The sequence below is a fragment of the Phacochoerus africanus genome, chromosome X (assembly GCF_016906955.1).
Source record: "Phacochoerus africanus isolate WHEZ1 chromosome X, ROS_Pafr_v1, whole genome shotgun sequence".
NCBI classification, from domain to species: Eukaryota; Metazoa; Chordata; class Mammalia; order Artiodactyla; family Suidae; genus Phacochoerus; species Phacochoerus africanus.
Genome location: NC_062560.1, coordinates 15878359 through 15900354, shown reverse-complemented (window position 1 = coordinate 15900354; position 21996 = coordinate 15878359). Strand labels below are relative to the sequence as shown.

At 46.5% G+C, this 21996-nt stretch overlaps 1 protein-coding gene across 3 annotated transcripts in view; it reads right to left on the bottom strand.

Moving 5' to 3' along the window:
* REPS2 (RALBP1 associated Eps domain containing 2) overlaps positions 1-21996 on the bottom strand; it is a 247421-nt gene that overhangs the window by 88071 nt on the left and 137354 nt on the right. For 2 of the 3 annotated variants that reach the window (XM_047765004.1, XM_047765005.1), the window contains exons 12-13: positions 19661-19706; positions 15532-15668 (exon numbers count right to left, since the gene is read on the bottom strand). The exons of the other annotated variant lie outside the window; for it this stretch is intronic. In XM_047765004.1, the coding sequence (XP_047620960.1) occupies positions 15532-15668; positions 19661-19706 (183 nt within the window). The remainder of the gene's footprint in view (positions 1-15531; positions 15669-19660; positions 19707-21996) is intronic. 3 annotated transcript variants of the gene reach the window in all.

The window sequence follows — 21996 nt, the reverse complement described above, 5'->3', positions numbered from 1 at the left end:
TACTCCCCTTAGAATTCTCTACAGTACCAAGCATTCAGTGAAGTGCTAAGTAAATACTGGTTAAATGAGTAAGACACTTTCCCTGATCACCAGTACTTAAGTCTATTTCAGTTTTAATATGACTCTACAAACTCAAATGCATATAAGGAATTTTGCGACATACTGAGAATTAAACTGGCTTATGGTACTCTTCAGCTCACGAGCTTTGTAACGGTCATAGGTAACATGTCCAACAATAGGAAAATGGTAAAAACAAACCATGGTTCACATTAATAAAGGTAAAAGAAATCAAATAGAGCATCACCATTTTGCAACTACCAATGAAGTCATGGGTCTAAGCAGTGGTTTGAGAGCAACAGTTCACACCAGCTTGTGAGAGTCAACTGTGCAGATCTGTCCCAACCTCACATTCAGTGACAGAACAGCTAAGAGTGAAATTGGCCATGGCAACTGACAATGGCCAATTGTTAAACATATACTAACATGCCACTAGATTCAGTCAATGATGATCAATACCTAACAAAACTGTTATCTGGAAGGCTGTTGGGGATCTCTATCATAATGGATGAATCAGCCTAATACTACATGACAAAAGCGGAAGCATCAGACCTCAAGGACCTCCTAATGTGACGTAATAGGAAGTATAGAGCATCGTTACAAAGTCTTTTTACCAAATATAGAATCTAATTCTAATCAAGTTTAGATCTTTCTCCCCATTTATAGGAAATACAGGAGATGGAAGAAAAGAGAAGAAGCCAAACACAGAATGTGGAAATGTCTACAAGGTGGATGATTTCCTTATGAATAAATGAATGAATAGCAAGGGAGGGGGTTGACCATGGAACCTATCAATAAAAACAGACTTAACAGGTGGCAAAACAAGTACAATGTACATGAAGCCCTTGACTGGACCCTGGTTGGAACAAGCCATTATGAAAAGACCTACCTGAGAAAGAAATTAAGGAAACAATCCAATTTACCATCATATCAAAGAAAGTAAAATACTTAGGAATACGCCTACCTAAGGAGGCAAAAGACCTGTACTCTGAAACTTTAAGACACTCATGAAGGAAACAGGAGATGACACAAACAGACGAAAAGATATACCAAGCTCTTGGTTTGGAAGAATCAACATTGTCCAGATGACTATACTACCCAAGGCAATCCACAGACTCACTGCAATCCCTATCAAACTGCCTATGTATTTTTCACAGAACTAGAACCAAAAAAAAAAATTAATTTGCATGGAAACAGAGAAGACCCCCAAATAGCCAAAGCAATCTTGAGAAAGAAAAACAGAGCTGGAGGAATCAGGCTAAACAACTTCCGACTTTACTACAAAAGCTACAGGCACCAAAACCCTATGATACAGGCACAAAAAACAGAACTATAGATCAGTGGAACAGCACAGAAAGCCCAGAGACAAATGCACACACCTATGGTTAATTACTCTACAACAAAGGAGGCAAGAATATACAATGGGAAAAAGACAGCCTCTTCAATAAGTGGTGGAGGAAAAATTGGACAGCTATATATAAAAGAATAAAATTAGAACATTCTCTAACACCACCAACAAAAACAAACTCAAAATGGACTGAAGACCTAAATAATCATAAGACTAGACAGTACAAAATTCTTAGAGAAAAACACAAGCACAACACTCTTAGGCATAAATCATAGCAATATCTTTCTTGATCTACCTCTGAGAGTAATGAAAATAAAAACAAAAAACAAGCCAAGACATGGAAACAAACTAAATGTCCATCAACAGAGGACTGGATAAAGAAGATATACATATATACAATGGAATATTACTCGGCCATCAAAAAAATGAAATAATGCTATTTGCAGCAACATGGATGGACCTAGAAATTATCATACTAAGTAAAATCACACAGAGAAAGACAAATACCATATGATATTGCTTATATGTGGAATCTAAAACATGACACAAATGAACCTATCTACAAAACAGAAACAGACTCACGGACATAGAGAACAGATGTGTGGGTGCCAAGAGGGAGGGGGAGAGAGTGGGATGTATTGGGAATTTGGGGTTAATAGATGCAAACTATTGCCTTTGGAATGGATAAGCAATGAGATCCTGCTGTGTAGCACTGGGAGCTATATCTAGTTAGTTATGATGGAGCATGATAATGTGAGAAAAAAGAATGTATACGTGTATGTGTGACTGGGTTGCCTTGCTGTACAGTAGAAAATTGACAGAACACTATAAACCAGCTATAATGGAAAAAATAAAAATCATTATAGAGACGAAAAAAAATAAATAAAATGGCCTTTTAGGAGTTCCCTTGTGGATCACTGGCTTATGAACCACACTAGTATCCATGAGGATGCGGGTTTGATTCCTGGCCTCACTCAATGGGTTAAGGATCTGGCGTTGCCATGAGCTGCAGTATATATGGGTAGCAGACGTGGCTCGGATCTGGCATGGCTGTGGCTGTGGCTGTGGCTGTGGCGTAGATCACAGTTGTAGCTCTGATTAGACGCCTAGCCTGGGAATCTCCATATGCTGCAGGTGTGGCCCTAAAAAGGAAAAAAAAAAAATAGCCTTTCAGATGAGACTGAGGTTTGCTCGCATCCTGACTTACAACTTCTAGCACAAAAGGAGTCCTCTCTGGCAGGAAAAACATGTTCTTCTGCCTTCAGGTAAGGACATCTCCACCATGTTCCTTTTTCAAAAGCTGTAACTAACAGCATTGCAACCACATGTGGACACACTCCAATGCTGCCTCTCCTTCATTTGTTATGTACTTCTAAATTAGGCTGACAGTCGTTTCATACGTATTTTGAAAAAAGGTAAAATTTATTTCTGAAGATCAAGGAAAGCCATGCTTTCTATGTGTAATAGAAAGTACTGTTTCAGGAGTTCCCATCGTGGCGCAGTGGTTAACGAATCCGACTAGGAACCATGAGGTTGCGGGTTCGGTCCCTGCCCTTGCTCAGTGGGTTAAGGATCCAGCGTTGCCGTGAGCTGTGGTGTAGGCTGCAGACGCGGGTCGGATCCCGCGTTGCTGTGGCTCTGGCATAGGCTGGTGGCTACAGCTCCGACTGGACCCCTAGCCTGGGAACCTCCATATGCCGCGGGAGCGGCCCAAAGAAATAGCAAAAAGACAAAAAAAAAAAAAAAAGAAAGTACTGTTTCAAAAATACCTGCTTAGATATACTTTCTAATGTGCATCAAAGAACTCAACGGTTTAATCAAAAGAAGGGAAGTAAAAAAAAACCTGAAAGAGAAGTTGGAAGAATCACAGGCAAAAACCCCAAGGGGCCTGAAACCTTATACACAGCTCACTGCTCAGTTCCTGGGGCCCAAGGGAGATTAGTACCTGCCAGCCCATCATTAGGAAAATAGAGATCGATCAGGATGGAGAAAGACAAATATCCTAAGAGCTCACTCATACACGGACTCTAACAAAAACTGATACAAAAGACCTTACGGGACAGAAACTGACTCCAAGATTTTGAGACTAAATTCATGGTTACCAGAGAGGAAGTGTGGGGCGGGAGGGATGAACTGTGGGGGGCTGGGACTGACACGTGTAGACAATTGCATATAAAATAGATGGGTGATAAGGACCTAGCTGTATAGCACAGGGTAATCTACTTAATACTGTGTGGTGATCTATTTGGGAACAGAATCTGGAGAGGAACAGATATGTATTTGTATAATCAATTTACTGTGCTGTACACCTGAAACTAACACAACTTTCTAAGTCAACTATTCTCCAATACAAAAAAATTTTTTAAGACATAACTTGGAGTTACCTTCATGGCTCAGTGGTTAACGAATCCAACTAGTATCCATGAGGATGCAGGTTCAACCCCTGGCCTCGCTCAGTGGGTTAAGGATCTGGTGTTGCTGTGAGCTGTGGTGTAGGCTGCAGCTGCGGCTTGGATCCCGCGCGGCTGTGGCTGTGGCTGTGGTGTAGGCCAGCAGCTGCAGCTCCAATTTGACCCCTAGCCTGGGAACTTCCATATGCCACAGGTGTGGCCCTAAAAAGCCAAAAAAATAAAACCCGAAAAGACATACTTGAGACAGTTCAGAGAATCTGAACACTGGCTAGATACTACGTGATATTAATAGATTATTGCTAATTTTGTTACATACAATAAAGGTTTCGACGTGTTTTTTTAAAAAGTCATCATCTGTTAGAGATACAAATAAAGTATTTATGTGTGAAATAACACCCTATCTGTGATTTGCTTCAAATGATCTGGGAATGGGGGTTCTTTGCTTTTATATACATTTGAAATTTTCCATAACACAGTGGGTTTCTTGGCTGCACCCATGGCATGTGGAAGTTTATGGGCCAGGAATTGAACTGGCGCCACAGTAGCGACACAAGCCACTGCAGTGACAACGCCAGGTCCTTAACCCACTGCGCTACAAGAGAACTCCCTCCATAATACAGTTCTTACAGTGGTCAGGGCACAGACCACATACAAAAGCATGACAAAATTATGAGTACTGACATGGATGTATCTCCAAGAAATAACATAGTATGAGGAAAGCATGGGGGAAACATGCAAGGTGACGCCAATTATTTTCAATACAAGAAACCCTGAAAATGATGCCGCAGGTATACATGTGCATGGATAAGTGCACCAGAAATTGTCAGAGAAATACATTCCCAGGGAAGACACGTGCTGGGTGGGAATGAGGTTAAGGGTCACACCTGTAACGTATGAATTTTACACATGAGAAAGTATTTTTCTATTACTCAAATGAGTTTCATAAGCATTTTAAAGCTAAAGGCTATACTAACACTTCCCAGGGCATCCTTCAGAGACGCGAGTCCTGTTCTTCCCCACACTCCCTCGTCAGAGCCCTCAGCCAGCAGGGCAGCCAGAAAACTGGACGCCGCATCTAAAGAGAAGGCACCCTGCCCAGCAGCAGGACCAGCTGCACCCTCACCTTGGCAAGCCTGTGTAAACCTCCAGGTTTTTCTCTTCTGCAGATACAAATCACACACTGGGCTACTACAGACACTCTCACATAACTTAGCGGAAAAGAAAAAAAAAAAAAAAACAACTACAAATAGAGAGAGTAACAGGAATAAGTAAAAAGACAGACAGTACACTGCAGCCACAGCTTCCAAAGCTGAGCCTGCCGCGGATCTGGAGGAACGTGCTGAACACTGGCACAAACTTGAAACACCTGGTCTGTATTTTTCACCTCCAAAAATGTCCATCTAGCCCAACAGTCCACACACATATAGCTCTGTATGTTTAAATGAACGTCTAGACTTCAAATCGCATGACAAAGTGACACTACACTGCAGCCGACACCTTTCATCCAGCAACTATTGACAAGCCCACAGGGAAACGCCAATGCTCTGTCACTACGAACCCTGAGCGTGTAACTTCTCACAACAGAGCCCCCCACAAACAAGATTAGACCTGAAAGCAAGGATTCGGATCCAGAAAACTGCAAGTCCTTCCCTGGTCCTTCAAAGACGAAGGACTGCAGCGGCAGGTCTAGCGATGAGTCGCAGTGCTCAGCTGGCAGGCGAAGCAGAGTGAGGCGTGGGCTCAGCAGCAGTGACAGCAGTTGCCCTCCACCTGCCTTAAGAACTCAATCTTCAGCAGAGGCAGCTGAACAGAGAAACGCCTCATCGACACCTGGCCAAGTAGACAAGTTGGGAGAGGTCAGCGGGATAGAGAGAAGAGATACACTTGCCCCCGCGTAAGGTGGCAGAGCGAAGGCTCCAGCAGTGGACTGCACGAGTTCAAACCCTAGCTCCACCATCGACTCAGCTCCACGACCTTGGCCAAATTAACTGCTGTACCTCAGTTTCCCCAGTTCTAAAATAAGGATAAAACAGCATCAATCTCATTAGGATCATTATAGGGAGAAGAGACAATGCCTATCGAGTGCTTTAAAGGTGTCCTTTGTACAAAGTAACCCATTCCCACTATTAACCTAGCGCGACGAGTTAATGGAGAGAGCCCAGACACAACTCTTACAAAAAGGGAAACTTGGCTTAGGACAGAGTGGACACTGCATATTGATGCGTAAAGAATACACTACTGAATAAGTGGGACTGGATCGACTGGTCTCACATATGAGAGAAAAAGTAAAATTGGATGCAAGCATTCAGCAATGAATCTTTCACTGTTTCCCAAACACTAAAAGGGATTTCCTCCTTGATTTGCAGGCAGCTGCAGGATTAGCTAAAGCAGTAAGAAGTTCAATAATGAGTATGTTCCCTACCTCATTATCTAAGTTAAGGATGTGTCCAGACAACTAACAGACAAGTCCAACAAAGTTATAGGATATAAAATCAGTATACAAAAACTAACTCTATTTCTACACTCTAACAATGAAGACTGGAAAATGAAATTAAGCAAACAACTCCCTTTAGAATAAAATCAAAATAAATAAAATATGCGTTCCTCACTATCCATGGGGGAGTGGGTCCAAGACCCCTCGTGGATACAAAAATCCAAGGATGCTCAAGTCTTTGATATAAAATGACGCAGTATCTGCATATGACCTATGCGCGTGCATCCACGCACTTTACATCAGCTCTGGGTTACCTCTAATACCTGACGCACTGTAAATGCTATGTAAATAGTTGCTGGCACAGAGCAAAGTCAAATTCTGCTTTTTGGAACTTTCTGGAATTTTTTCCCCCTAATATTTTCAAACCGTAGTTGGTTGATTCAGCAGATGTAGAGCCTGAGGATACAGAAGGCTGACCGTATGTAAGAATTTGAAGAAGGGCAAAATTTGCATGTTGAAAGTTATAAAACACTGGGGTTTTCTTTTTTTTTAAAGAGATTTCTCTTTTTTTTAACTTTTCAATAATTTATTTATTTTAGGGCCACAGTGGCATATGGAGGTTCCCAGGCTAGGGGTCTAATTGGAGCTGTAGCCGCTGGCCTATGCCAGAGCCACAGCCACGTGGGATCCAAGCCTCGTCTGAGACCTACACCACAGCTCACGGCAACACCGGATCCTTCATCCACTGAGCGAGGCCAGGGATCAAACCTGCATCCTCATGGATACTAGCTGGGTTCTTAACCCGCTGAGCCACAACGGGAACTCCATAAAACATTGTTGAATGAAACTAAATACTTAAATAAATGGAAATACATCCTTCCATTTAAGACTGGAAGACTTGGAGAGCCCATCGTGGCTCAGCGAAAACAAATCTGAGCAGCATCCATGAGGACTCAGTGAGTTAAGGATCCGGTGTTGCATGAGCTGTGGCGTAGATCGCAGATGAAGCTCAGATCCTGCTTGCTGTGGCTGTGGTATAGGCTGGCGGCTACAGCTTGGTTTGGACCCTTAGCCTGGGAACCTCCATATATTGCAGGTGCAGCCCTCAAAAGATCAAAAAACAAAACAAAACAAAAAGACTGGAAGACTTTATATTGTTAAAATGAAAAAGATCATATTATACTCCATAAATAGATACAATTTTAATTTGTCAATTAACAATAAAGTTGAGGGGAAAAATGTTAAGATAGCAATACTAGGAGTTCCCGTCGTGGCTCAGTGGTTAACAAATCCGACTAGGACCCATGAGGTTGCGGGTTCGATCCCTGGCCTTGCTCAGTAGGTTAAGGATCCGGTGTTGCCGTGAGCTGTGGTGCAGGCAGCAGACGCGGCTTGGATCCTGCATTGCTGTGGCTGTGGTGTAGGCCAGCGGCTACAGCTCTGATTGGACCCCTAGCCTGGAAACCGCTATACGCCGTGGGTGTGGCCCTAGAAAATGCAGTAAGACCAAAAAAAAAAAGATAGCAATACTAACCAAACTCACCTACAGATTCAATATAATCCCTAACAGAATCCCAGCTGGCATTTTGTTTTTAAACACAAAATTGATGAGCTGATCCTAAATTTCATGTGAAAACACAAGGGACCCAGAATAACCAAAACAATCTTGAAAAAGAGGAAGAAATTGGGTAGACGCATACTTTCCAATTTCAAAACTTATTACAATTTCTGGAATAATCAAGACAGTATGGCACTAGCATAAAGACAGACATATAGATCAATGGAACAGAAATGAGACTGCAGAAATAAACCTTTATGTCTTGGTCAACTGATTTTCAACAAGGGTACCAGGAAAATTAAATGGGGAATTAATCATTTTCTCAAAAAAACAGCTCTACGACAACTGGACAGCCACATGCAAAAAAATGAATTTGGACCCCTATCCTACACCAAACACAAAAATCAACTCAAAATGGATCACAGACCTAATGTAAGAGCCAAAATTTTTTAACTTTTAAAAGAAAAAAGGAATAAATTTTTGCGACGTGAGTCAGACAATGGTTTCTTAGATATCACACCAGACACGCAAGTGACAAAAGAAAAATAGATAACATGAAGAAGAATTTTTGCACTTCAAAGGACATCACTGAAAGAACAACCCACAAATGAGAGAAAATACTTGTAAACCATACATCTGAAAAGGGACTTCTTTCAAAATATATAAAGAACCCTTATAACTCAACGACAAAAATAACCCAATTTAAAAATGGGCAAAGATTTTGAATAGACATTTCTCCAAAAATGACATAAATATAGCCAAAAAGCACATGAAAAGATGTTCCATATCATTAATCATTAGAAAATGCAAATGCAAACCATGATAAAATGCCACTTCACACCTACTAAGATGGCGAAAATTAAAAGGACAGATAATAATAAGTGTGTCGAGGATGCGAAGAAATTGCAGTCCTCATATATAGCTACTAAGATGGTAAATTGGTGCAGCTGCTCTGGCAAACTGTTCAGGAGTTCCTCAAAATAGTCACCAAATAGATAACACATAACCCAAAAATTCTAACCCCACGTATATGCCCAAGAAAAAGGAAAACATTATTTAGAGAAAACCGTAATTTGAAAAAAATACACGCAGAGTTCCCGTTGTAGCTCAGCTCAGGGTTAGGAACCCAACAGAGTGTCCATGAGGATACGGGTTCAATCTCTGGCCTCGCTCAGTGGGTTAAGGATCTAGCATTGCTGCAAGCTGTGGCATAGGTCGCAGATGTGGCTTGGAACTTGTGTTGCTGTGGCACAGGTTGGCAGCTGCAGGTCCGATGTGACCCCTAGCCTGGGAACCTCCATATGCCACGGGTACGGCCCTAGAAAAGGCAAAAAGACAAAAATAAAAAATGATACAAATAAACTTATTTACAAAACAGAAACAGGTTTACACACTTTTTTTTTTGTTGTTGTTGTTGTTGTTGTTGTTGTTGCTATTTCTTGGGCCGCTCCCGCGGCATATGGAGGTTCCCGGGCTAGGGGTTGAATCGGAGCTGCAGCCACCGGCCTACGCCAGAGCCACAGCAACGCGGGATCCGAGCCATGTCTGCAACCTACACCACAGCTCACGGCAACGCCGGATCGTTAACCCACTGAGCAAGGGCAGGGACCGAACCCGAAACCTCATGGTTCCTAGTCGGATTCCTTAACCACTGCGCCACGATGGAAACTCCCTTTTCTTTTTTTCTTTATTTTTTTTTTTTTTGGTCTTTTTGTCTTTTGTTGTTGTTGTTGCTATTTCTTGGGCCGCTCCCACGGCATATGGAGGTTCCCAGGCTAGGGGTCCAATCGGAGCTGCAGCCACCGGCCTACGCCAGAGCCACAGCAACGCGGGATCCGAGCCCTGTCTGCAACCTACACCACAGCTCACGGCAACGCTGGATCGTTAACCCACTGAGCAAGGGCAGGGACCGAACCTGCAACCTCATGGTTCCTGGTCGGATTCGTTAACCACTGCGCCACGACGGGAACTCCAGGTTTACACACTTTTAAAACAAACTTATGGTTACCAAAGGGAAAAGGTAGGGAGAAGAAATAAATTAGGAGTTTGCGATTAACATATACACACTGCTATATATAAAATAGTTAATCGGAGTTCCCATTGTGGATCAGTGGTTAACTAACCCGACTAGTATCCATGAGGACTCGGGTTCGATCCCTGGCCTTGCTCAGTGGGTTAAGGATCCAGCATTGCCTGAGCTGTGGTGTAGGTCACAGATGGGACTCAGATCCAGCGTTGCTGTGGCTGTGGTGTAGGCCTCAGTTGCAGCTCTGATTTAACCCCTAGCTCAGCAATTTCCATGTGCTACAGGTGTGGCCGCAAAAAGAAAAAAAAAGAAAAAATTGTCTAGCTGGCTAGCTATACCGCAGACCCAAAAGTTTGGGCATGGGGCAGGAATCCCAAAATTCTACTAGATTTTAAAGTTCTGCTAGGCTTTAAAAGGGAACAAACAGCTGTCACAGCAATGATACAACGAGCAAATGCATAAGGTCAGACAAGCCATCTGTGTGGCTAAATGCATCCCTTAGAAAGCTGGAAAACTCAGTTTGGTGTTGAGAATCTCTCTCTGATTCCCAAGGGGCTTTACCTTTTCTCAAGTCACAGAAAGCTATCTTCAGCTGTAGAAAACCCAGGACAGATCTTCTCGGCTCATCACTCAATAAACACACATTACCCCCCCGCCAAGGGAAGAGAGAGCCCTCATCACAGCCCTTGGCCCATGTGGACATCTCACGAGGGAGGCTGCGAGAAGTCCTTTAAAACTACTCCTCAGCACTGGAGGTGCACTGAAGAGGAGGAACCTATCAGAGCCTTAAAGAATGCTCTGGAATGCTGTCATCTTAGCTGTAATCTAGGAGGCAGCAGCAGATTGGGCATAAAAATACCCTGGATACAGTATGGTAGGCAAGTCTGAGACAGATAAATGTAGCCAGGAAGACCATCTCTGGTACGCTCCGGCACCAACTGGGCACTGCGGCCACAGCTTGGAAAGTCAGTTTTGTGTAATCGGTAATATCTGCACATGAGGCAAAATTTAATAGATACAAATGAATCCATGGTGAAAAGTTAATTTCTCTTCCTGGTCCCCAGTCATCCAATTTTCTTCCCCAGAAGCAACCACTGTTATCACTGTTCTTAAGTCTTCCTCTGGAAATCATCCCTACAATGAAGACCACCCATACTCTGCACCAGCTCTTTCTCACTTATCTCAGGCGCCTCTCCATTTAGCACACAGACCTCATTCTTTTTAACAGCTTCGTAAGATCCCATGATACAGATGGGCCCTAACTTCCTAAGCAGGGAATGAACTTTTCTTATCACTATGTCTAAAGCTGATGGGACACTGGTTACCCACGGGCGGATAATACCCACCGACGTGTTGTGTTCAGCCATCACAGTGGCTTTAACGTGTGGATCTCAGATGCATTCGGCGGAACGGCATGTGGGGGGAAGAGCCATCCACCAACATCCACTCTCCTGCCTTACGCTAAGCAGGACGTCACTGGGAAGTGGCAGCCCTGCCAGGGACTTCATTTCCAGCTGCCTGGCAGCTGGCTCTCTCATGGGCTAGGTTTCCCCAGGTAGACCTGTGTGGACATGATGGGGGTTCCTGGTCTGGAGCGTTAAAGGGATGGCTACGTCTCCTCCACACAAGCTCTGCCCCTTCGGCCAGGCAAATGCTCCATGACGGGACCGAGGCGATAGGGACCACTGAGATGATTGGCTGTCACCATGGAAACCTTGAGCTGCAAACCCAGGGCTTTGGAGGAGGCAGGTCAGTGTCAAGCATGGGAGGAGGGGCGTTTCCAGCCCACACGGTGGAACAGAAGAAACCCTTTTACGGGGCCGGGCGGGGGGGGGGGGGGGAGGGGGCAACCTTTAGGAAAACAATTGCTTCAATGAAGAAAAAGAGGTTAAGGTCTAAAAAGTATCATCTTCACTGTGACTCTTCTTACAGAAATTTCCGTAATAAAATATGCTTTGTGGCTCTAAGTAGAGAGCTATGACATCTAAACATCACTGAGCAAGCCCGGGGCTTGACTGCCTCTAGATTTTGTCTGCTTGCATCATCACTGCCTTAGGCTTTTTGCACATTTCCTTCTCGCAAACTCGGCAGCTGCGTGGGACCGTGAGAGGCTGGCTCCACAACTCATTAGCTATTACAAAGGCGGTCTCCCTTCTCCGCACAGCAGTCCTATCATGACAGTCTTCTCCCTGCGAAAGCACACGCTTTAGGTGCAATGCCAGCACCTACAGATCTCGAGCCCTGGGACAGTCTAGACTCCTGTAAATCACCTGTTCACACCCTCTTCGCAGATATCAAAGTTAAAGCCCACTGTGCCACACTGCCTGAGTCGGCCTCGTTCATTTTTACATATTTATATTTCAAATTGGCCCTTTGTTATTCTGCCCCATAAATCATGTGTCCTATCACCATCTATCTGAAGGCGTTAATGCCGCCCAGTCCTGAGCTATTCCTTCCTTGCAAAGAGTCTCCTGAATCCTACAGGCCCACCCGCCCTCGGTCTCTATAAGCTTTTCCCTGTATAAACAGCATTGCTCCTACAGAACAACTATCTCCCCTTCTGCTTCATTTCCCTCTTTCACTCTTGCTTCTTTCCGTCTTCTCTCTGTCTGATTTCTTCCCCACACTATTACTCTACTTTAGGCTACCCGGACGCAGCAACTTAAGCTTCTTCACTCTGGTTTTCACAATGCTGTGATTCTCATTAAAACAAAAAACAACGGCTTCATTTTACCTTTCCCTTACAACTCAAGTTCCCATCTTGTTTCATCGCACATTATCCATCTTCCTCTCTTTACTTCTCTTTTCTATTGTTATAAACTGGGCGATCTCAATAGAGTCTGTCTTACGTGATAAATCCAGCCAAAAGATGAGGAAGGACAGAGACCCCGGGAAGGAGCAGGTTAGGTTACAGTTTCCCCAGGGCCACCCTCAGAGGAAAACCAAAGAGGAGGCAAGTGGTCCCTGTGGTTAGGCAAAGAGATGCAGCCACAGAAACTGAGTGTGCCTTCACACAGGCAATGCACAAAAGAACAAAGAGTCACGGCCCATAAAGATATGAAAAGACGTCCAGTCTCACTAGGAATCCAGGGACTGCAAACATGAGCCTATCAGACAGATAACCATTAAAGAGATGACCATGAGCCAGTGCTGGCCAGGGGGCCAGGAAACATTCTCAGCCGATGTTAGTGATGGGGCGAGGTGACAGGTACAAGTTTTCTCCAGGACAGTCTGGCAACGTGAATCTACACGTATATGGCCTGTGACTCAGCACCTCTGACCTCTAGGATTCAGCCCAAGAATATAAGTAGGCAGGCAGACAAAGACAGAGACGGGCAGTCATTGATAACCTCCGCCTTGGTTATGACACGGGGGGCGGGGGGGCTGGGAAATGGGGGAGGGGGGCAGGAAAGAAAGAGAAGCAGAGAGGGGAGGGGGGAAGAGAAAGCAGAGAGGGTGCACGAGTGGAGCAGCGTGAGAGGAGTGCAAGGAAGAGATGGGGGGGGGAACGGGGCAAGACCAAGGCACAATCCCTCACTCTACACCCCATGACACAGGCGCCCCAAGAAACGACATGGTTCCCTATTAGGAAGGTGAAAGATGGCGAATAAGGAAGCTCAGGATACAGGACAGCAAGCATAGGGCGACCCAGTTTGCCTGGAGTGACACAGAAAGACAAGTGCAGCCGAGGGGTTACCACACCACGGCTCCACGGCTCCATGGTTCCCACTGGGGGCGCTACGCTGACTGGTTTACTAGCCCATGCTTTCCTCCAGTGTCTGAACCTTAATAAGTAATTTCTAGCAATAGGCAGTACCCGAAAATTCTACAGAATTCTAGACCCTTGTCCTTTCCTGTGAGAATTAATCCACACGGAAATAAATTAAGTAGCTGCGATGGTACCACCTGCTTTTCCTCCTGCAGAAATGCTTCTTCACGTGAGCAATTTAAACTGCTCATTAAAATTTTATTTGTATAAACCAGGACTGGAAAGATGATGGAACTAAGCTATGAATACAGATGTCACCCACCTCGCTATTCTTTGCCATTTATCAAACCAAAATACTTCTCCTCCTGAAGTCATGTCAACATCAGAGATGGAAAAAGAAGCCGTCTTGATTCAGCTTCTCCTGAAAGCAGCCCCTATGACAGGGACTTGGGACCAGGGATCTTATTTAGGTGTGGGGACAGTAAGACAGGGCAGGAGTGAAGCACACCCAGGAAAGGTGTGGTGATGAAGGGGGTACAACCACAGGCAACTGCGGCTCGGCCCCTCCGCAAGCCACCCCAGGAACCACGGGGAGGGAATCAGAGAACCGGCCCATGGGGGGTCAAGGGGGTGAGGGGGCTTTCCTCATCAGTCTTCGGTGGGAATGAGCGCCTAGGGGCCACACACGCTGCTATCTGGATTCCATCTATTATCTCACCATCACCTTGTGGTTCTGCGGAGGGGTGGCCCTGTTGTCCAGACTAGGAACCTGAGAGGCAGAACAGATCAAGCCACTTGCTGGAAATCAAATAGTTCGCAAGCAGCTGAACCGGACTCCAAATTCAGCCGTGTCCCTTCTACTCTGGGATGCAACGTCGTGTAAGCCACAGCTCATCCACCCTCCAACACAGGGGGCACTCTGGCGGGGAGAGAGACACTGCCTGAGAGCTACGTGCATGCTCCCAGCCTCTCTCCTTGCAAGGAACACGTACGGAGACAGCTGTCCAGGTTGTTTTAATCTTCTTGCATCCACAGAGCAATCTCCTAGGTCATAACCCACCAGCCACATGAAATTTTTATAGCATCACCATTCATAGCTACTCCCACCCAAAATACCACTTACTATGAAATTATGCCAGAATTTGGATCAAAGTGTGGGGGAAAACTCAAGACAAATTCTTATCTGATGAACTCATGGCAGAGAATCAAGTTTCAGAGAGAGTTCCAGATTCTGGTATATTAAAAAACAATCTATAACGTTACTGTGAGGAGAGTACTTTATTAGAACAAATAAAACGTGCTGAGCTCCGCCGGGACACAGAGGTCATGCTAATGTGTGAGCCAAGGAGCGCCTTTTCTTGCTGTAGGAGAAAAGATAATAATCTGCAAATCACTAGCATCTGAGCTTGGCTTGATTTAAAATGTATAGAGATTCAGAAAAAGTTCCAGGAAATCTCTGTATTTATAGCTTGCCTGCATTAGTCAGTGGAAAGGCCCCTGCTGCTCCCCGAGTAACCCGTGGGACGGCAGCGTATCCCAGCACCTTCGCCGACGGGCGGGCGTGGCTCCCCGCTGCTGCTCCTCTTCCTGGGGAGCCAGTCCGGCTGGACAGCCGCTGCCTCCAGCAGGAAGTGGCACCGCCAGAAGCCCCGGGGCAGCCCGCACCGAACACCTACCCCCGGCTGGACTTAGCACAGCCGCTTCGCCCTAACCCCTACAGGACACGGGAGCGTCACCAGGAGGGTGAAAGGCAGACAGTCCTGGGCAGACATGGATCGCCGAGGACGGTGACAGAAGGACGGCACGGGCGGCTGAGCGAACGACGGGGCCACCTCGTGTGCCAGTCACCACGCCACGTGCGGTGGGTCGTCTGGGGCTGACGTGTTTTCATCCTCGGGGGACGCAATCTCGGGACTCTCGGTCCACAGCAAGGGTGGGCAGGGCCACGTGGGGGCGGCCGGGGAGGGCAGGGGCGCGGGGCACGTCACCTGGCACACTGGGCTGGAAGACTTTATTCAGATCCAGGGAGGACGCTCTGGAATGGGTTTTCTGTGGCCGCGGTGGCGGGGTGGGAGGGTCCTCGCCCCTTTTCATGGCTTCTTCTATGGAGGTGCTAGAGTAAGATCTGCAGCAAAATAAGGCAAGGTCAGCAGGCAGACGGCGACGCGCCACGCTCTCAAGCTGGGCTGCAACGGAAAACACCCACACGAGTCGGCCACGACCAAGGCCCGCCGGGCACTGACTGCCCCGACCCCAGACGCCACACTGCGGGCCAGAGGCGCCCAAACCGCAACCCTCAGTCCAAACCTTTTTAAACCTCTATACCCTTATTATCCCTTAGGCCCAAAGTGACCCCAAAGGAAAAGCTTTCTGTAAATTCAAATCCCTTTCGATGGGAATTGTTATCAAGAATAACACGTAAACCCTTCTGCTATATTTTAACAGAAGGGCTTCAGGGTATTAACTGACTGCAGAACTGTTCTCCTGTTTACTTGCTAATGTGGTAACAGGCACTTGGGGAATCAGGACCGATAAGCTAAGATTAAGAGTTAAGAGTTCAATGGAATGTGCTACCAATGAAATTCAGGAAGGAAAGCACCCATCCATCCAGCTGAGGCGTTTCGGTTTTCTGACCATGACAGATAGGAGGTGGGGGAAATTTTCAAAGCAAAAGCCTCCTCTTAACCTTCTCTTCAATCTGGAACAAGGCAGGAGCTAACCAGGCGATTTCCAAGATGGTAATTCCAATTAATAGCATTTAATGAAAAAGGACCCAGGTAACTTGCTAAAGGTCACGTAGCTAGAAAGTTACACAGGTTCCATTCGACACTCCACTCTCAGTTTCTAAATTCCATTTTTAAAATGTCCTGAGACTGCCTATGAGCCAGGGAAGACACTTTTGGGTGGAAGCAGCTAGACTATCTGTTAGAGACCTACTTATTTTCTAAATTAATTCAACTCCGTACCTTAGTCTACCGCTTAGGAGCAAGTGTGTGGAAGAGCTCCCAATAAGGTGTTTCTACGGAGTTCTCATCGTGGTGCAGCGGAAACGAATCCAACTAGGAACCATGAGGCTGCGGGTTCAATCCCTGGCCTCGCTCAGTGGGTTAAGGATCTGGCGTTGCCATGAGCTGTGGTGTACGCCACAGAGGCAGCTCAGATCTGGCACTGCCGTGGCTCTGGCATAGGCTGGCAGCTGTAGCTTCAATTAGACCCTTAGCCTGGGAACCTCCATATGCTGCAAGTACGAGTATAGCCCTAAAAAGCACAGAAAAGGCGGGGGGGGGAGAAGAAGAAGAGCTCCCAATAAGGTGTTTCTAAGAAGCCGATGTGCATGCTGTATGTCTGTTCTATTCAGCTTCTTGGCTAACGTCGTGTCAAAGAAGAAAAGGACCTTTGAGTCAGAGATGTCTCCTAGCAATAAATCGGCCTCAGAAAGCCAGGCCGGTCTCTCGCCATTCCAGTGGTTCTCATGAAAGTAGAATCTAACCATTACTATTAAGGAACGTCAGCTCTCGTAAAGCTGGTTTTGCCACAGCATGTTTTTACTGTCCTGACAACCTCCTCAACTCTTCCTCAAGAGCTGAGGAAGGAGTCATGCAAAGCTGCAATCTTTAATAAAGCCACCATAATGACATGTGACTTGCTGTGGGGGGTGCCTGTGACATAACTGGCAAGACAGGCAAGGCAAAGGCATGCAGGAACTAGCAGGAAGAAGGCTCTGATACTCACAGCTAGAATAAAAGGCAACTGATAGAAAAGTTTGTTTTCGAATGGGAACTCTTGATTTAAAAAAGTACATCTGGAGTTCCCGTCGTGGCGCAGTGGTTAATGAATCCGACTAGGAACCATGAGGTTGCGGGTTCGATCCCTGGCCTCGCTCAGTGGGTGAAGGATCCGGCGTTGCCGTGGGAGCTGTGGTGTAGGTGGCAGACGCGGCTTGGATCCCACATGGCTGTGGCTCCGGCGTAGGCCGGCGGCTACAGCTTCAATTCAACCCCTAGCCTGGGAACCTCCATGTGCCACGGGTGCGGCCCAAGAAACAGCAAAAAGACAAAAAATAAATAAATAAATAAAATTATCTTTAAAAAAAAAAGGGAGTTCCCGTCGTGGCGCAGTGGTTAACGAATCCGACTAGGAACCATGAGGTTGCGGGTTCGGTCCCTGCCCTTGCTCAGTGGGTTAACGATCCGGCGCTGCCATGAGCTGTGGTGTAGGTCACAGACGCGGCTCGGATCCCGCGTTGCTGTGGCTCTGGCGTAGGCCGGTGGCCACAGCTCCGATTCGACCCCTAGCCTGGGAACCTCCATATGCCGCGGGAGCAGCCCAAGAAATAGCAAAAAGACAAAAAAAAAAAATGACATCCAAGAACCCAGCTAGAAATGAAAAGAACTTTCTATGCCAGATCGAGCTTTAGTGACATGATTCGCTCAAGAAAGAAAAAATGTGGGTATAAATCCTGTCTGTGCACATGCATATGCACACACATATAGTTGAGCACACAATCTCACACTACACCTCGTTCCACTTCACTTCCGTGTATAAACGTGTGTACGTGGATGTCCACACGGCAAGTTAAATAAATATCCAACAGCTGATGGGGTAAAACAGACTGCAGCCGATTGAGACATACAAGTGCAAGGGAACAACAAAATGATGCACACGGCCGAGTGAGAAGGATGATTTCCCCCTCTGCCTCACACTTCTACCGAGCTGTATGATTCTAAAAAGGAGAAGAAAAATAATTTGATTCTCTTGGTCTCAGGAAAGACCCCGTGGGTTAAGAGAGAAAATGAAAACATCCAAATGAGACCGAGAGACCAATCCCTAAAGGGAATAATATCTAAACTTTAGCCAGAGATATTAATAACAGGATGCGTGACTGAGAGGTTGTAATTTCACTCGCGTTGGGGGAGGGAGGAGGCCAACAGAAGTGAAAACTTTGAGGTCCAACTCATGGGGACCCGAGCACACAGAAGCACATTTCTGCCCTTCAGAGAAGGGCTTGCCTGCTGTGAAGGCAGAGAAACGTTACTATTTCTACATCCTAAAGCCAGTACAGGCGAATCTCTAAAAGGTCCATTCAGCCTTTAAAAACGGGATGGGTGAGTGTAGTGGCCGTAGACAAAAAGAGTGACTATACTTCTTTTCCTACCAAAATGAATGACTGTATCTATTGTTTAACAAATATGAATATAGGTATCTGTGCCTTCTATAAACAAGGACATAAAACTGCAACTTGGAAACTCCAGACGTAAAAGATAAACTGAGGGATAAGTCTTCGACTTACAAGCAGACGAGATTTCCTTAAATGGCCTGCCTTTCAATCATATCATATACAATCAGATTTATATTCAGTTCCTCAGGAATGCAACGAATAGCCAGAGGAGGAAAAGAGTCACTGAGAACCAAAGCAAAACCTGGAAAAGCCACACGTGGCGTCCTAGCTCGCACTGCAGTCTGCCGGCGCACCGCGGTCCTGACCCCATCTCCCTGGTCCTAGTAGTTCTAGTGGCGGCTCTGTATTTCTCCCGGCTCGGCCCCTCTGGGGTCTGATGTCGACCACGGCGCTGCCTGGGCGGCTCTCCCTCCCTCCTCTCCCAGCCTCTCCTGACGTCGGAACGGGGACGCTGAGAAGAGCCTCGGCAAGGATGAGCCCGTCCCTACATGCTGCTCGCCTGAAGCTTCGTGCCCCAGTGACATCGCCAGAGCATGTCCCCTGCCTACTCTAGACATTACTCCCAGACTTGTTATTTGGGGGGTGCACCTTGCTGGGATAGGAAAAGTCAGTGCTAGTTACCTTTAAACCACGCTTCCTTCCTTCCAAAGCTCCCACCCGTTATCACCCCGCAACAAGCGGCTCCCTGCAGGCAGCCCCTTCTTCGTGTCAGGGCGCCAGAGGGCAGCAGCCCCGCGTCCAGCACCAATAAAAACAAACTGAGAGCCTCCCCAGCCGCCCCTCGGCTCCAGCCAGGGCCCTCGTGACGAGCAAACCCACCCATGTTCTGAGCCTCAAACCGAAGGGGAAGCGGGTCATGGGTGAGGCTTGGGGTTGGGAGGTTCGCTTCTAGTCAGGGACAGGGTACAACAGGCATTAAAGCAGAAATTAAACACTACCTGGATCTTGGTCTTGCTTTGAGACTGTTGGAATCCTTAGGAGTGGCTGAAACAAAGATTAGTTGTTGTTTGCTTGGGTTTCATGTCTGCAGTTAAACAGGTTTATAAGCAGCACCTGGGCTAGTACAGAACATATCAACAGGTAAACATGAGGTACAGGTAACCTTGTGGAGAACGTGACCGCTTCCACATTTTCATGATTTCATAACTTTCTTTCTAAAGCCAAGGGCATAATTAAGAGGAAAGAAAAACCAATGTCTTTTTCCTTTCATCAGAGCACTAAGAAGCCATTTTCAAATCTAGCTTGATTAATGAAGAAATTCTAGTCTCAAAAGACAACTCTCTCAGGCGGTTATCTATTTAAATAATGATGGGTTCAGACTTGAGGGTTTCATGGTCTATCACTGAAAGCCTAATAATAAATGATTTGAAACCAGCCTTTCCTGAAGGCTAGGAAGAAGTCTGTCAGGCTACATATTTTAAGATTTTCTAAAAATACACTTCCAAAAAATAGCAGGACCACAAGAAATCAAAGCTCCCACAATTAAGTTGAAATGAGCTATGCAGCTTTTCCTACAAGAAAATATCCTTGTGTCCCGCATCTCTGTTACCAAATTGCAGAGAATATTATGGAGTGAAATCATCCCAGTTATTTTGTCAACCATACAACTTTTCCTTCCCCACTTTAAATCATAAACTAGTTTGCTCACTACCAACATGCAAGGCGCCTACTTCCCATCATAAGTTGTGGGGAGTAATAAGAAATATTTAAAAAAACAATAACCCTCTTTTTACATTTTCAATCATCTGCAGAAGGCAACTTTAGAAACCACTGGCTATGCTAAGGTTTCACAAATAATGCAAATTTTTCATCATAAAGTGCCATTAAAATTCACAGAAAAAGGTGCTACCAACAAGGAGCAAGGAGCATATGGTTTGTATTTTTTGTCTTTTCAGGGCCGCACCCATGGCATGTGGAGGTTCCCAGGCTAGGGGTCGAATTGGAGCTGTATCTGCCAGCCTACACCACAGCCACAGCAACACCAGATCCCAGCCACGTCTGCGACCTACACCACAGCTCACGACAACGTTGGATTCTTAACCCACTGAGCGGGGCCAGGGATCGAACCCATGTCCTCATGGATACTAATGGGGTTCGTTTCTGCTGAGCCACAGCGGGAACTCCTAGTTTGTATCTTGTCTGCACAAATTTTTCCAGAAAGAAAAGGTCTCACTGCATTATCCCATTCTCTTTTATATGACTCCAAAGATTAAAATCCTCCATGGTATATAAAGCATGCTGGGTTTACGACAATCATTCAACTCCCTGGGCTAGATGAGCAGGCCAGAACCGAGAGCTGAGACGCCAAGGAGCCACAAAGCCAACTAGCAACACCCGTGCCTAAGCTCCGCTCAGCGGCAGGAGATGGGTGCTTCTCCCCCCCCCGCAGCACTGGGGCTTCCGCTAGGGAGGACACGGGCCCCTTTCCTCTCCAAGCCCCTGAAAGGAGGCCCGAGCCCTGGGACGCACGGGAAGCCCAGCAGCGTGAGCTGACCTCGCCCTCTGGGCCCTGTTCCGCCCCGCGGCTGGACGCCCACCTCCCCTCCTCCGGCCCCCAGGAGGCCAAGGACAGCCTCTCCTCCCGCCAAGCAGGCTGCCCTGGGGCCGGGCGGACCCGAGACCCAACTCACCACGGGGCGGAGGGCCGCCCTCGGAGCGGGCCCCCCAGCGGCTCCGGCCCCTTCTGTGTCAGGCCCCCCTGCTTTCCAGAAATCCGTGGGCAGGAGAAGCCTCGGCCATGCCAACAGACGGCTTCCCCAACCAGCACAGCGAAGCCACTCGGCCTCTGTGCACCGCCCTTATCGGTGTCTATTGCTGGGGGAGGGACGGGCGGGGAAGGAAGGGACAGTGCGGGGGAGATAGGCAGACAGACGGGCTAAGGGGGGGCCCAGGGGCTCCGCCCGGGACCCGCCACCACCCTCACTGGCCGTGACCTCTCCGAGCCTCAGTTTCCTCGGCTACAGAATGAAGATAATACAAACGTGGTCCACACACTGTAAACCGGCTATAATGGAAAAAAGAAAAATCATCTTTAAAAAAAAATAATAAAAAAAAATAACGCGGTCCCTTTCTCACACGGAGACCTAAGAAGGTGTTTTAACAACGAACTGTATTTCGGGATCTCAAAACATTACTACTACAGAGTGTTCCTAATTTGCCAAGCTTACAAATCTAGTTTTGAAATTTAGTTCCCACAGGGAACGATATTCAATATCCCAAGATGAGCCATAATGGAAAAGAACATGAAAAAAGAATATATATGTATAAACTGAGT